Source organism: Pecten maximus, chromosome 3 (genome assembly GCF_902652985.1).
Source record: "Pecten maximus chromosome 3, xPecMax1.1, whole genome shotgun sequence".
Taxonomy (NCBI): Eukaryota; Metazoa; Mollusca; class Bivalvia; order Pectinida; family Pectinidae; genus Pecten; species Pecten maximus.
Genome location: NC_047017.1, coordinates 51,226,717 through 51,244,103, shown reverse-complemented (window position 1 = coordinate 51,244,103; position 17,387 = coordinate 51,226,717). Strand labels below are relative to the sequence as shown.

The following is a 17,387-nucleotide window of genomic DNA, read 5'->3' as shown; positions in this document are numbered from 1 at the left end:
TCAAGCTATGCTGTTCTCAGACAGATCTTGTTTAATGAAGTTATTAATAAATATCATGTTGACTATTTATATATCAGAGTTTATGAAGGTAAGTTCTATGCAATCACTTTTTCCCCCCATATGAATTTTATATGATACAATAATTTACACATTCTACAAATAAATAATGTAAAAATAAAATGCAACACAAATATATCTTTTCATCACATTTATTACTCCATGTCATCATTTTATATGAAGAAAAATAACAAGATACAACAATAAGGCCTGAGGCCATCTATAGAAATACATGTAAACAACAACACAATGTATAGAGCACTACCTGTTTGGATTTCAACAGCGTTATAATGCATAGTAATGTATGTAGACTGAAGCTTACTACACATAACACTAGCAGAGAAAAGCAACACTTGTTTGTTACAAGACGGATAGTACACATTTTATCTTCAGTCGTAAATAATTGAATCAGCAGTTTAATGTCTCCTATTGTCTAAGGTAACCGTGTGTACAAATAACCAGGGAACTTTCTGTAACAATTTTATCTTTATTTCTTTCATTTCATTAAAAAAAAATTACAAAGATTTCTGGGGACAATCTTACCCTAACATTTCAAATGCAAATATTACCAGAACATTCTGTTTAGATTACTTACAAAGTACAAATACAACATACATGTAGAGATAACGTCTACAGAAGTCAACCCTAGTCAGTACTAGTGACAATAATCACTCATTCTCGAGGACAAACATGGTACCTGTATAACAACTGTTTTACCTTTCCACAAGAAACATTATGAACTATTGGAAGTGGCCTTGCTTTTTGTAAATTGAAATAAAACAAAAATAAGATGAGGCCCTATGGGCCTACATCACTTGCTCTGATATTTACTTCTTCAATGATTCTCTGCCTTTCAGTTAATCAAAAGAAATTGATTCTAGGCCTTTCAGTTCATCAAAAGAAGTCCTTTGAATGTTTTACCAAATTTGACCCATGACCGTAAACTAGGTTAATGTCATTTCTTTTCGCACACTTTGTGGTGCTCTATCCTAGGAACCTACCAGCCAAATAATGTGAGCTAAAAACAAGTAGCAACAGCAAATACTGATCTACATGAATTACACTGTTAATGTAAAAATAAAGAATGGATATGTAGTTTATAATTTCCCACTTAAGTGTAGCATACAAATGTTTTATAACAAGCTCCTGATCATTATGTGATAAAAGTAATTAATTTCCCACTTAAGTGTAGCAAACAAACGTTTTATTATAACAAGCTCCTGATCATTATGTGATAAAAGTAATTTCCGAATAATGTGCAGAATTATGTACATAGCATTATGTAGCTAAACCAGTTTTGATTTGTTATATTGTTTTATTTCTTACAAAGGAATATTACTCCAAGAATATCTTACAAGTTTTTCCCCAAAGTAATTATTATATATACCAGGGGAGGGGTATGTTAAGTTAATGATCTATTTACTTTAAAATGTAACACCAAATTATAGAATATAGGAGTTTCAGCCATGTTGATTTATATCTAATCAATTTTCATCCCCAACATTTCATTATATTGGTGGATATATATTTCTTTTTAAAACATGTTTCATGACTGTTTATCTCGGAAAGGACCATCTATTGTCATATGAAATTTTAGTGGGAAATTATTTCTTAGAAGGTAAGAATATGTATGTATGATTTTCGTTAAAACACAAAATTAATAAACAGGACTAGAATTAGAATTATGTATGTAAAGCTGATCTAGCTAGTCTATCCAAGTAACTAGATATCAAAATGTAGCACCATATCATCTCAACTATTCTACAAATGAAAAAATAACAAGTTAATAAAAAAGGAAAAAAGGGAAACCTGTTTGAAATACAGGATCAGGGTAAAAAAATCTGATGGTCACTCAAGCTTAGAGCGAAACTGAAACATTGCTACCTTAAATCTTATGAAAATCTTCAAAACAAAAGGGGTTCAATTAAACCGGAAATTATACACTGTCAGCTTTTCCTGTAAACAAAATGTCACATCTGACATGAGGTGAAGTATTTTGTATACATATTAGCTGTGTCTGTATGGTTAATGTGCAAATTCATTACAAGGCGATTTTGTGGTCATATAATGGAAACATTTGTAAATTTTTAATAACACATTTATTTGAATTATATTTGTAACAAGGTAAATGAATTCAGCTTTCCTGCTTAAAAAAAGTGAAGCAAATAGTTCTATATATTTTTTTATGCTGTTTAAGACACTTAACTGAAATATAGGCCTACCAAATTTTAAATCCTTTTATTGTAACAATTCAGTGTATATAAAACTTGGCCAGTAAAACAGCATCTGATACCCTAACTGGATATGTGTAGAGTTTTATGTAGGACATATCAACATTTTATGCATCTTATAACCACATCTCTATACTGCAACAGCCAGTTGTCTCCCCTTAATCAATGGAGAATCCAACTGGTACACATAAACATCATGAAACTGACCAGTACCTTTTAACTCAACCTCTAAAAACACAGTAATTCAACAAACATGCAAAAGATTCTCTCATGGTCAATTTAATATAGGAATGTCAATAAAAACATCAAAAATTCCAACCCTACAAAAAATTTGTCATTTGGCTAGACTGCTTAATGCCTAATAGCATTGAATAAGGCATTGTAATGTATTGATCATTACATATTTAACTTGTTCTCTTGAATAAATCAAGTTATTTAAGTAATATGTGATTTAATTAGTTTCAATTTGTATTTATTTTGTGTGTATATTATATGCTTGAAATTTCTTTCACTTTATACTGGCACCATGTGTAAAATAAGGAATATGGAATGTGAAGTTTGAAACAAATAGAGTCAAAAAAGGATATTTATGTCAATAGTCCTATTAAATTGTAACTACATAATTTTTTTTAGATATCTTGAAATCAATTCACTGTGATTCAGACATCTTATCATGAGAATACAACAGAATAACAACATTTTGTATTCTTGACTTTTATTGAGACCATTTTTTTATAATTTTTTTTTCGAAAATAACACACCTGTCTGGTAATGTGTCGATCCAGACATGTCTATAGCTGTTCAGTAGAGTTACCAACAAATACTATTTCATTGTCCTGTATTAAGTCTACCCCTGACTTTCAGAAACTATGTTTTGGTCCCCGGGCCTATTGTAAGATAAATACTGTATATTACATGTATCTGTACAAATTAAACCACAAGGATATATATACGTCCACTAACAGAAAATCAGGTGACTTGAAGGCATGGTGAGATTGACCATGACAACGCTGACAGAACACTGACTACCCAAGCTATAGTTGGTGAGACGAAGCCTGGCAATAGTCATGTAGGCGGTAAACCAGTAACTATCAAACTAATCAACCATGACAACGCTGACAGAACACTGACTACCCAAGCTATAGTTGGTGAGGAAGAGTCATGTAGACGGTAAACCAGTAACTATCAAACTAATCAACCATGACAACGCTGACAGAACACTGACTACCCAAGCTATAGTTGGTGAGGAAGAGTCATGTAGACGGTAAACCAGTAACTATCAAACTAATCAACCATGACAGATGTCAAAGCATATTATAATTAGGAATGCTTCATTTCAAAACAAATATAAGATGCTGAACCTCTCTTCCATCAATCTCCCAAAGTATATAATGATCAAACATTATTCACAACTTTTAGTGAAATTGCTCTTGAATCATTTTAATTGTTAGAATACTTGTCCATTAGAAAATAAAATTCTTTTTTCATTTATGATAAAAAGTAACCATTAATAAACCATTAATATCTTGGTTATGTGTATGAAGTAAAATAATTTCTCTGGTACACCTCTGTTTGTACCGTAATATTATCAGTTACTTTGGATAAAATGGTTTGATAAAATACATGCACACATGTGATAGTAGCTTTAACAAAATGGTGGACTAAAAATATATAACTGGTCAACAATGGAAGGCAAATGTCTGAATACCAATGATTTATATCTAAAATTGTTATCATGAAGAAGCCAGCTGATGATCTTCAGTAAAATATAAAGATAGATTATAAAATTTATCATGAAAACAGCTTATAATCGATTCTATTTGATATAAATCACTTCAATGATTCATTGATAAAAGAATCATTTTAAGCAAAATATATCTATATCTTTAAATCTAAACATTTGAAATACACTTTTAAACTTTGAAAATATCCCCTGATGTTTTATAAGATCAGCAAATGAGAGAAATTATTTCATCAGATGAATGTTTATCTTGAGCAATCTTCACCTTGTAAACTAGCTACATGTATAAATATAGAGTCATGGTAAAATTAAAACATTGATACGTAAATTATGAAAAATCATTGTATAATATGCCCGCTATCAACCTTTTATTGAATTATAAAACAAGAGGCCCATGGACCTTAACAGTCACCTGAAATACATACTGATAGATGATGTTTTTAATTTATGAACTCAAAAGTACAATAACATCATTCATTTGAACACCATTGGGAATCCTTCATCCCAGCACGAAACTGGCCTATTATTGCTATTGGCATCTTGGTTATTGAGAAGAAATCGTTCAAAGATTCACATTTAACCCTTGTAACCTAGAAAGTATGTCAAGGTTATTTTTTTAATAACTTTGGTAGCCCTTTATCCCAGCATGCTACTGGCCACATATCATGACCCTGGACCTCTTGGTTATTGAGAAGTCATTTAAGGATCTGAACATATTTGACCCCTGTGACCTTGAAAGTAGGTCAAGGTCATTCATTTGAACAACTCCAGTAGCATTTCCATCCAGCATGCTATTGGCCAATATAATGACTCTGGGAGTCTTTGTTAATGAGAAGTAAAAATTTTTAATTGTGTTTACGATGCACAACGCCAGACCAAAAGTGGTCGCAGTGGGTTATCTTAGACTTTGTCTTAGGTAACCTAAAAATGCCAAATGAAAATCTCTGATGACCTAAAAATGCCAATTAAAATGATACATTTATATAAAATACTAAAACTTCACAACAGTGCAGCACAGCTGATGTATACATAGATTTATTCTTAATTTATTGTTGAAGCTAAAAGCTGCTTGTGTATAAAAGTCTGAAAAATTGAAAAAATTCACATCAATTTGAAAAAAATTAGATTCAGTCAACAATTCACCTAAAATCTAGGTGTGACCTAACAGGTGACACATATACAAATGATACATACATTATATTCATTTGGATACAATTGCAAAATAAAAAGAACTAGAAAAATGTTCTAAATTTCTTTCAAATTAACATGCAGTTTTTCCATAACAAACAACCTTAATTATTTTAATTCTCTATCTCTGGAAAGTGTTCTAAAAAGAGTTTTAATTGATTAAGCATAAACCCTAAAACTTACTTTAATCTACACAGTGTGTTTAAGCACATGTAATTAAATTAATACCACTTCTGGAGTATAGATCTCCATGCATCCATATTTCTCAAAATGATCAGGCTCTTGAAAATTAATCTTTGTTCAAAATGACACTCTGAAATATTTTCAATAAAAGAAATCTGTCTAAATATGGCAAAATGATTAAAACAAACGGTTTATTGATATGTCACTAACACTTTCGATATCATTAAAATAAAGATATATTAAGTCTTTTTTTATATACAATGTATGATGCTGAGGCAAGATCTAGCAAGTTATGAAACTTTTTTTCCCATCAGTAAACAAACCTGGTATGGTAGTTCAGATGTATTCCGAATTACTAAGGTCTTGGAGCCTATCATGAATTGACAGCACAGGCAGCTGAGCAGAGTTGGGACAGGAAGGGGACATAACTGTGTGCAAACTGTCGGAAGTGTAGGGAGGATCGGTACAGGTTTAGGAATACCACGCCACATGACGTACACGTCTTCTTCTCTCCAACAGTTTCTGTAAAGGTAACAAAACTCGCATATCTACAGCACTTACTTCTGATGATTCATAAAGCTTAAGTCGGGTTAAGACAGTAAAACTTAAACATGCAATACAATCAATTCATGAAATATCTAAAATACAGAAGCAACAACATGTGCCGGAATGCTTGACTATAATGATTTTCAAATTGAATAGTTTTTAATACAAATGAATGAATACTAAAGGATATTTGTAAACACATCTGCCCTACCCCCACTTTGAAGGAAGTGGACCTAAAAGTCACTCAAAAACCTGCTAATTTTGACCTTCATTAAAAACTATTTAAAAGCTCATAGCATGTCAAATTTTGGATAAAATTAAACACATCAGGTAGAAACTAGGATATAATTACAAAGTATGAAGAATAGAAAGCCAAGTTGTAGACCAAAATTATCTAAGCAAAGCAAGAACAATTACACAGGCTATCCTTGAGTACACCAAAGCCCAGCTGACCTACCTTGTAGAATCAGTGGTATGGGCATCCTTAATAGTACAATACAGTTACACATGTCAGCCAACCTACCTTGTAGAATCAGCGGTATGGGCATCCTTAATAGTACAATACAGTTACACATGTCAGCCTACCTACCTTGTAGAATCAGCGGTATGGACATCCTTAATAGTACAATACAGTTACACGTGTCAGCATACCTACCTTGTAGAATCAGTGGTATGGGATTCCTTGGTACAATACAGTTACACATGTCAGCCAACTTACCTTGTAGAATGAGTGGTATGGGCATCCTTAATAGTACAATACAGTTACACATGTCAGCCAACCTACCTTGTAGAATCAGTGGTATGGGATGTCAGCCAACCTACCATGTAGAATCAGTGGTATGGGCATCCTTAATAGTACAATACAGTTACACATGTCGGCCAACCTACCTTGTAGAATCAGTGGTATGGGCATCCTTAATAGTACAATACAGTTACACATGTCAGCCTACCTACCTTGTAGAACCAGTGGTATGGGATGTCAGCACACCTACCTTGTAGAATCAGTGGTATGGGTATCCTTAATAGTACAATACAGTTACATATGTAAGCCAACCTACCTTGTAGAACCAGTGGTATGGGATGTCAGCCAACCTACCTTGTAGAATCAGTGGTATGGGTATCCTTAATAGTACAATACAGTTACACTTATCGGCCAACCTACCTTGTAGAATCAGTGGTATGGGCATCCTTAATAGTACAATACAGTTACACATGTCAGCCAACCTACCTTTGTAGAATCAGTGGTATGGGATGTCAGCCAACCTACCTTGTAGAATCAGTGGTATGGGCATCCTTAAGAGTACAATACAGTTACACATGTCAGCCAACCTACCTTGTAGAACCAGTGGTATGGGATGTCAGCCAACCTACCTTGTAGAATCAGCGGTATGGGTATCCTTAATAGTACAATACAGTTACACATGTCAGCCAACCTACCTTGTAGAATCAGTGGTATTGGATGTCAGCCAACCTACCATGTAGAATCAGTGGTATGGGCATCCTTAATAGTACAATACAGTTACACATGTCAGCCAACCTACCTTGTAGAATCAGTGGTTTGGGCATCCTTAATAGTACAATACAGTTACACATGTCAGCCTACCTACCTTGTAGAATCAGTGGTATGGGCATCCTTAATAGTACAATACAGTTACACATGTCAGCCAACCTACCTTGTAGAATCAGTGGTTTGGGCATCCTTAATAGTACAATACAGTTACACATGTCAGCCAACCTACCTTGTAGAACCAGTGGTATGGGATGTCAGCCTACCTACCTTGTAGAATCAGCGGTATGGGCATCCTTAATAGTACAATACAGTTACACATGTCAGCCAACCTACCTTGTAGAATCAGTGGTATGGGTATCCTTAATAGTACAATACAGTTACACTTATCTGCTAACCTACCTTGTAGAATCAGTGGTATGGGCATCCTTAAGAGTACAATACAGTTACACATGTCAGCCAACCTACCTTGTAGAATCAGTGGTATGGGATGTCAGCCAACCTACCTTGTAGAATCAGTGGTATGGGCATCCTTAATAGTACAATACAGTTACACATGTCGGCCTACCTACTTTGTGGAATCACTGGTATGGGATGTCAGCCAACCTACCTTGTAGATTCAGTGGTATGGGTATCCTTAATAGTACAATACAGTTACACATGTCAGCCAACCTACCTTGTAGAACCAGTGGTATGGGATGTCAGCCAACCTACCTTGTAGATTCAGTGGTATGGGTATCCTTAATAGTACAAAACAGTTACCCATGTCGGCCAACCTACCTTGTAGAACCAGTGGTATGGGTATCCTTAATAGTACAATACAGTTACACATGTCAGCCAACCTACCTTGTAGAATGAGTGGTATGGGGTGTCAGCCAACCTACCTTGTAGAATCAGTGGTATGGGTATCCTTAATAGTACAAAACAGTTACCCATGTCGGCCAACCTACCTTGTAGAATGAGTGGTATGGGAATCCTTAATAGTACAAAACAGTTACACGTGTCAGCCAACCTACCTTGTAGAATCAGTGGTAATGTTGTAAGATCATAGCTGTCTCCAGATACTACAGTCCTGAAGGCCAACTCAAAAAGAGTAGGAACACTCCCAGTATCGTAAGGACCCTGGGTCAGCAACTGGACATCGGAGTTGTCAGCCTCCGTTAGGAATGGATTTTCTGAAACTGTAATATCCAAGCATTGTACTTTTAATGGTTAACACTTCATGATTTATGAAACACAGGGATATAGAATTACACAAAAAAAAAATCTGTCACTCTTTAAAAATGGAAAAAAAATAAATTCATCATTGTTATTTTTAGCAATGCAAATTTGGTATGCAATCATACAATCATAAAATATTGCAATATTTCAGTAACAGACAATAGTCTTACACCACCATGTCATTGATTTAATATAGTAAACGTACTATCACAAACATGTAGCTGATTGATATGTAATGTAGCGGGCAGGTACTGTAGGCAGTTACTCGACACGTTTAACTCCTTCAGGTTCCCTACTCGACCAACTTCAACTGGAATCAATTTTAATCTGAAAGGAAATAAGATACAACTATTACAGCTATCACCAGATCCTGGCATAATGACCAATCTCATTAAATTCTATCTACATATCTCACCTATCACTTCTTTACCATAAGGAGATCTGAATGAGTCCTATTGAAACAGCCATTTTGATTGGCTGGTTAGAGTCAAATAATCGTCAGCCAGTCTAATCATGTAATGGAGTAAAGACAACAAGGTGGATTATGGATATGATATAATTAGTTAGTCACCAGGATCACCTGTCTATTTTAGGTGGGGTACTTTATCATAATATGGATGGAATCATTGCCTCTTTTAACACATATTTTCAATTACTTTGTTTGAACTTCTTATAACATAACTTCTTACAACATATAATAACTGATGAGAAAAACTGTTATGTTCTCTGTAGAACAAATGTTTCTATCTTACATGTCTCATCGATTTCATTTTTAGTAAAAACTTTTCTTTTTGTAAATACAATGTGAAAGTAAATGTAAATATAAACTTTCAATCTGCCATGTAGGAATGTTTCAGAATTTTAAGGTGTGCAGTAATCATTGCTAAGTATCCAGATTCTAATCTCAATTTTATTTTTACAAACTTGATAAATGACGTGCTCTCTTATCGACCGTTAGGACCACTGACACAGGGACATGGGTAATATAATATATCTGGTATTTTATAGGTCCGGAGGCTGGACCACTGACACAGTGACAAGGGTAATATATCTGGTATTATATAGGTCCTGAGCCTGGGACATTGACACAGGGACATTGGGAATGTATCTGGTATTCTATACTTACCTGTTATTTGACAGATTGATGGTCCGGAGGCTGGGACATTGACACAGGGACATTGGGAATGTAGCGAGGTTACAGGATGAAGCAAGGAACTCCCGAAGTCTCAGCAGACCTCCGAGAGAATTTGGTACGCTGTCCAGACAATTATCACTTATATCTAGTTTCTAAAGGAAATAATTATTAAATTCAATACAGCCAATTACTATGTATCGTTGAAAAAGTAATGCAAAACAGTGATTAAAGGCAATTACAAACAATTTATGATCAGGAGTCAAGGGATGAGATTGTAAATCTAAGTATGACAGCTCAAGAGTATCTGTGGGAGATACAAATACAACTTGACTGGGAAAAAGACACCAACGTGCATGTTGTGAAGGGAACCATATTGTCTACTATATGTAACACCTGATCGGTTTCGTTAACGCTATTGCCCACTTGACCGATTTCGTTACACCTGACCGGTTTCGTTAACGCTATAGCCCACTTGACCGATTTTTGTTACTAAGTCGGCCACTTTATGTAACACCTGACCGATTTCGTTACTAAGTCGTAACTCATAAGAGGTGAAGTTAGGGGAGTCTGCAGCCCTTTATATGCGGTTGTACAAGGTTACACAGGGTGGTACAATGCTGTATAAGGTGGTATTCTTTTTGTATAGGAGATACGAGATATCTTCGCTATTTGGAAAATTCCAATGTATCATATAAATCTGTTGATAGGAATTAGGAGATATCTTAACATGTAGACAACCATTTTACTGTTACCATGTGCAGACAATAGGATTAAACCACAGGTAGGGGGATATGAAATCAGTGACAATTTTTATTATCTTACTGACAGGGGCCACCACAATATAAACATATACAAACCTGTAGCTCTTTTAACTGACATATTTTATCTGGAATGCTTGTAAATTTGTTGTGCCTGAAAAAAAATACAATTCATCTTTCAGAGATCTTGTCTTCTGGAAATTAATGCAATAAAATAGGTCAAGGTCATTTATATGAGGAAACTTTACACCACTCTGCCCTAGATCTTTTGGTTTCCTTTATATATATACGATGGACAACGGACGAAGGACGACAGACAACAGAAGATGGACATCCAATCACACAACATAACCATAAGCTCACTGGTACTTGATGCCATCTGAGCTAATAAACCTAGCACTGTATATATCATTGCGATAATCTTGGAAAATACTAGAAACTTTGAAAGTTTTTTTCTGTACTATTATATGCTTTTCTGGCAAAACCAAAAACAAAAAATAAAATATCTTATCTGAATCAGTGAAATACAACAGCACTACAAGAATTAGGGATGTACCCCTCTTATTACATCTGATACTTGTATGTAAAGCAATGTAAGATCAGAGAATTTTTTTTTTCTTTTTGATGTACACGTGTATGTATGATTTGGTGTGAGTTTTAATATTTACTTTAAGTTTTGAAGCTGTTGAATGTTGAGATACACTTCCTACTCTGATCTCGTGTACATGTATGTATGAGATACCTTACACACATACTTTGTCAAACTGAACAGTTGATAAAATCCTTACTGTAACAATAAAGTGTGAAGGTGCCTTAGATGTCGTACAGAATCAGGCACACCACTGATCTCATTATGGCTGACATCTAGATGTTGTAGGCTGGATAACGACAACCAAATATCTAAAACAGACAATGAGAATACAGTGATTAACACCAATAATTAAACTGTCAATAAACTATAATAAGAATATCATATGGGCATTATTTTGAAACAAGTTTGTGATAATGTACTGTATATTTTGTGGATATCCCTAGTAGCCCCGTATTTGTACCCTAGAACCTCCTATTTTTTTCCCTAGTAGCCCTACTATTGTATAGTATCCCTATTTTTGTACACTAGTAGTCCTTTTTGTGTATAGCAGTCAGCTAAGTGATTAAATACAGTAATGTAGTGCCATTGCGGAAATAAACAACAAAATTGACTTTAGATGATTACTTAAGATACTATTACTTGACTACAATTTGCCAGTTTGATAAATTACTTAAGATACTATTACTTGACTACAATTTGCCAGTTTGATATTTATCATGCAATCATATACTGAAGTGGAAATTAGACATTGGGTAAAAATGAGGGAGGAGAATGTAACAAGGTAATATGACCTAGAGCGAGATAATCCATGAATATAACAATGGACAAAATATGCCCCTGGACATTTTTATCTAAAAGATCAAAGGTCAAAAGGTCAGAATTTTCAATGACCATTTTTGGTATATAAAACAGCAAGCATCTTCACGTGATTATTTACATAAGTTATGTACTACTAAGTAAGATGTCTGTACATGAAACAGGGATAAAGTAGGCTCCAGAAACAATAATTTCTATGAATGAGATTTAAGGTCAAAAGCTCAAAAAACGTACAACTATTTTGGTTATAAGCATCTTGTTTTGTGTGAAAACAACAAATATAAAGAAAAACAAGAAATAATAAGAAATTCATCTGAAAATTGGAACGGAGGGACAGATGGTAGGACACACATACAACTACATGTAAGGAAGGCTGAATCGATAATAAAGATACAGACAGGGAAATCAGACAGGACACTTACCTGGTAAAGAAGTAATTTTGTTAGAGGAGACCGTCAGTATCTGGAGATTTGTCAAAGATCCTAGTGTTGCCTGTTGAATTAATAGTACATGATATTAAGTAAATATTCAGTATTTAAATTTATAGAACTCATGTAACCACCTCAAACAATTACAATGTACTGCTACAGTGATATATGATACAGTGTAATATATGTTTTAACCATGGTACAGTATAATATATGTTTTAACCATGGTACAGTATAATATATGTTTTAACCATGGTACAGTATAATATATGTTTTAACCATGGTACAGTGATATATATTTTTAACCATGATACATGCACAGTGTAATATATGTTTTAACATGGTACATTTTAAATCTGCACCGTTTGCATGTCTTCAGTTAAGTTTAAATAATGTCTTCCTATCATACAGAGTATTCCACTGTAAAATGATTATAATAATAGCCTCAAATTTAAGTCCAATAATACTCACTGGCAGTGTTTTGATGCTATTCTTCTGTAAATAAAATTCCTTCAAGCCACGCAAACAGCCAATTTCCTCTGGTACTTCTCCAAGGTCATTACTGGATAGATTTAGAAGCGACAACTGAGACCCAAAATAACCTATCCTTTCTGGACACTGACTGATTTGGCACTCACTAAAACAAGAAACATGTATATAGGCCATAACTAAGTTGAACTTATTTATTAACATCACTAATAAAACTTTGATCCAAGATTTCATACAGGTTGGCCCTGGTGTGGGGGGCATGATTTAGATAGTTTAAGGTTCACCACCTACATGACTCCACCTATTACTAGGTTGTGTCTCCTCAACTACAGTCAGTGTTCTGTCAGCGTTAGTTACTGGTTTACCACCAACTGATCCCCGACTATTACTAGGTTTTGTCCCCCGACTACAGTCAGTGTTCTGTCAGCGTTAGTTACTGGTTTACCACCTACTCATCCCTGACTATAACTAGGTTTGTCTCCCCCACTATAGTCAGTGTTCTGTCAACGTTAGTTACTGGTTTACCACCTACTGATCCCCGACTATAACTAGGTTTGTCACCCCGACTATAGTCAGTGTTCTATCAGTGTTAGTTACTGGTTTACCACCAACTGATCCCTGACTATAACTAGGTTTTGTCTCCCCGTCGACTATAGTCAGTGTTCTGTCAGCGTTAGTTACTGGTTTACCACGTACTGATCCCCGACTATAACTAGGTTTTGTCTCCCCGACTATAGTCAGTGTTCTGTCAGTGTTAGTTACTGGTTTACCACCTACTGATCCCTGACTATAACTAGGTTTTGTCTCCCCGTCGACTATAGTCAGTGTTCTGTCAGCGTTAGTTACTGGTTTACCACGTACTGATCCCCGACTATAACTAGGTTTTGTCTCCCTGACTATAGTCAGTGTTCTGTCAGCGTTAGTTACTGGTTTACCACCTACTGATCCCTGACTATAACTAGGTTTTGTCTCCCCGACTATCGTCAGTGTTCTGTCAGCGTTAGTTACTGGTTTACCACCTACTGATCCCTGACTATAACTAGGTTTTGTCTCCCCGACTATAGTCAGTGTTCTGTCAGCGTTAGTTACTGGTTTACCACCTACTGATCCCTGACTATAACTAGGTTTTGTCTCCCCGACTATAGTCAGTGTTCTGTCAGCGTTAGTTACTGGTTTACCACCTACTGATCCCTGACTATTACTAGGTTTTGTCTCCCCGACTATAGTCAGTGTTCTGTCAGCGTTAGTTACTGGTTTACCACCTACTGATCCCTGACTATAACTAGGTTTTGTCTCCCCGACTATAGTCAGTGTTCTGTCAGCGTTATTTACTGGTTTACCACGTACTGATCCCTGACTATAACTAAGTTTCTAAGAATGCTTCGCTTTGTTAACGAGATGAAATGTAAAATTATCTTAATAGTATAATTAGGAGATATAAATGAGATATATGCATTAACGTTGTGACTATATCCATATAATATTTAGATATATCTACCAGAGCCTATATCTGAGCATAAAAAAAAATAAAAAAATTTGTCTCCCTCAAAAAATAATGGACTGATGATAATTTGGATCCATCGTTCTCCTCAAACAAAATCCCACCTGAGGTTGATCTCTGTAATAACACTAAGGTGATCACAAGGACGGCATTCAAGGTCACAGGGACGCTTGTGAATGTCACAGGCCTCGGGACAGAAACAACACAGTTTACAAGTCACAAAGCGGCACTGGGGGTCTGCCAAGTTTTTACTGCACCTGTGAAAAAAATTGGGAACACAAAATATGTTTGTCACTCTCAAAATGATGGTCATAATACAATATGGTGAAAAATTAAATACATACATGCATTTTTTTCAAAAGTATTCCAACCCGTGATCATGTACATCGTAATTACGTGTTCTTAGAACTTTCAATCAAGGTAGTCAAAGTGTTTAATTATTTGTCAGTTTAGTTTTGGGATCTAGCACTGGCTTCTAGTATAGTTAGAAAGAGTTGAGCCTGGTGATTGATATTGTATTTACACAATTAAGAGAAAATTAACTTTGATTTTCAAATTGTATAAATAACACATGTATGTTTACCTGACACAAGGCACCTCCACTTGATTACAAAGTACAGTCTCAAATCTGATCAGGTCTTGGTACAAACCTGTTGTCTACAATAAACCATACAAAATCTCAATTTTCTTTTTGAGACATCTTTCCATAACAGTATAAAACATATCCATAATTTTACATTTTGAAATAGGATTAAGATATACATCATCATACAAACAATTTGGTCCAAGTGAACTGAAAAGTGTGTGATGCAAATAAAATAAATGAATATATTATAAAAAAAAACACTTAATAACTTCTCCTGCATCTAGATTTCACCTTCTGTTACATGGAATCTTAAACATGATTTTATTTCATATCATTATGAGATTGACGAAATAATTCATACGTTTTTATTTTTGTAAGCTTTGGACAAACAAAAATTAAAACTTTGAGACAAGCTTCATAAAATCTCATATGAAATGGAAAGAAATTTATGATACTTTTTATCACATAATCTAAAATACCTGGTACTGTCATTTTGACATGTTTTAATATCAGAATGTGAAGGACAAAATAAAAAGGGAAAACATTCTGTCACACCATTTTCAATTCCTGGTATAACATCCGTGTGTATATATTGATAGAAAATAGATTTCTTTCTGGTGTAGCCAGGGTATGTAATGAACATTCTGTTGCAAAGTAACTTTTTTGATAAAATAAAAAAATCTCTGGAAAGTGATTTGCTACTGCATCAATATGGAAACATACATTAAACTCACAGGAGTTTTTGGTCTTTTAATGGTAAACTTTGCACCCATATTTGGTAAGTAGGCAAGAGGTGAAGCTGATTTCCTACGGCCATTTTCCCTTTGATGCTGAGGATGTGCCAAGCGTACAACATAGTAGATAGCCCACACTATTGAGTAGCAAAGAGAGCTTGCTATGGCTACTGCTATAGTGGTGGTCTGTACATCCCCGCTGAAGAAGATGAAGTCATTGGCTACGATGGACAGGTACTGGTAACAGAAACTGGCCATTACTGCAACAGAAATACGTTAAATGATGTCAAAAAGTGTTACATTTAATCGATCGCTGAGAAATTTATTGTAAAAATATGTGTTCATTCTACTGCTGTGGACTGCTGGCGACAAATTTAAAACCCCTGAACACGAAGAACATTAAGGAAAATGTATATCCAGCATGTCATTCATGTACAGTGTATACTATAACTCAGATATATTACGCAGCATATTCAGTTGGTCTTATCTGGATGCTCTACCAATTGAGTTACCTGGTCACGGATGATCGGTCTGGTCCAGTTCCGCTTCAATAGAATACGTACTGATCATTATCATGTTAGGCACGCCACATGTTTATTTAACGCTATATATAGCGACATATCGCTTTATTATCTATTTTACAAACCCATTATCTGATATTGATTATTAAATAGTAAAATGTATATAAGCTATAACATAACTGTAATCAACTGTGATGAAGCAATGTATATTTCAAAACGATCTAGTCTAAGCTCCATTTTCTTCTAACATAATTTTTATCAAACAACTGTCAAATCTCATGATATCGATTTCATTCTCGCTTTGCGTATTTGTGGAATCGAATGTAAAAATGTGATCTAATGCTTAAATACAGAAGTCCTTATATCAACATTAAAACACATACCCGCAGATGTGGACACGTGCGAACGGTCATCTTTGTGATTTTCTGTATATCTTCCTTTCTTCAATGCGACATGTTTTCATTTGTAAATAAATGTTGATCAATAAAAAATGTAATCACTTCCGGTAGTCGTAAATTTGTTCTGCTGTTTTACAAATATAAAATACCGATTAGATCTTATATAATTGTTATCTTAATATGATCTAAATTGATTATTGATTTTCTATGCTACAATAAAAGATATATGTGTATAGTGTATCAATTTTTCTTTTGTTTACTTTGCGACATTAAAACCGAAAGTAAAACCCGGATTGCGGATCGGAGAGATAAGGGTGCTCTAGAATGCGGAGGCGGAAACGATGGAAGTCCTGCGATTTGGGCCAAAATAAAGCTAACTATATCATGCATTTGGTAGAGGTCAATTGTAATACTGGAGTTTACAGAAAAATATTATTTATTTTTCATTGTGTTTCTGTTGCTTTTAAGTTATATGTTATTATCAAGCCCATGACCCTCATCTCAAACATTATCATGTTGGACAAATAATATATTGTGCATACACGACTTTTCTATTTTCTGATTGCTGATGTATGATAAGTATTGTTGTGTCCAGTCAATTATCCATTACGACAGTAATAAGATAAGAAAGGCCTATGTTTTAATTCACTTCATCGTGTCAAGGCTTATCAGCCCAGGCCCCGATCATGGATATTGCACAGGTGTAAACCAAAACTGTATATCTACTGTAGCAGACCTGTGTAGTTAGTACTACG

At 34.7% G+C, this 17,387-nt stretch overlaps 1 protein-coding gene across 1 annotated transcript; it reads right to left on the bottom strand.

The window, feature by feature from the left end:
* Nucleotides 1–193: 193 nt before the first annotated feature.
* On the bottom strand, nt 194–16,725 carry LOC117324502 (protein lap1-like). Its single transcript, XM_033880395.1, has 12 exons — nt 16,618–16,725; nt 15,714–15,973; nt 14,977–15,050; nt 14,498–14,650; nt 12,875–13,040; nt 12,398–12,467; nt 11,356–11,467; nt 10,667–10,721; nt 9,801–9,961; nt 8,880–9,001; nt 8,470–8,634; nt 194–5,922 (listed from the first exon to the last, which is right to left on the bottom strand). The coding sequence occupies exons 2-12, from the start codon at nt 15,969–15,971 to the stop codon at nt 5,774–5,776; spliced, it is 1,485 nt and encodes a 494-aa protein (XP_033736286.1). The 5' UTR covers nt 15,972–15,973; nt 16,618–16,725; the 3' UTR covers nt 194–5,773.
* Nucleotides 16,726–17,387: the final 662 nt, after the last annotated feature.

Excerpts from the sequence above, each read along its gene's own strand:
- LOC117324502 (XM_033880395.1), bottom strand. The coding sequence starts at position 15,971 with ATGGCCAGTTTCTGTTACCAGTACCTGTCCATCGTAGCCAATGACTTC. Across the intron at positions 15,051-15,713 it reads TTAAAAGACCAAAAACTCCT|ACAACAGGTTTGTACCAAGA; the intron begins GTGAGTTTAATG and ends GGTTTATTGTAG. Across the intron at positions 9,002-9,800 it reads ATCAATCTGTCAAATAACAG|ATTAAAATTGATTCCAGTTG; the intron begins GTAAGTATAGAA and ends ATTTCCTTTCAG.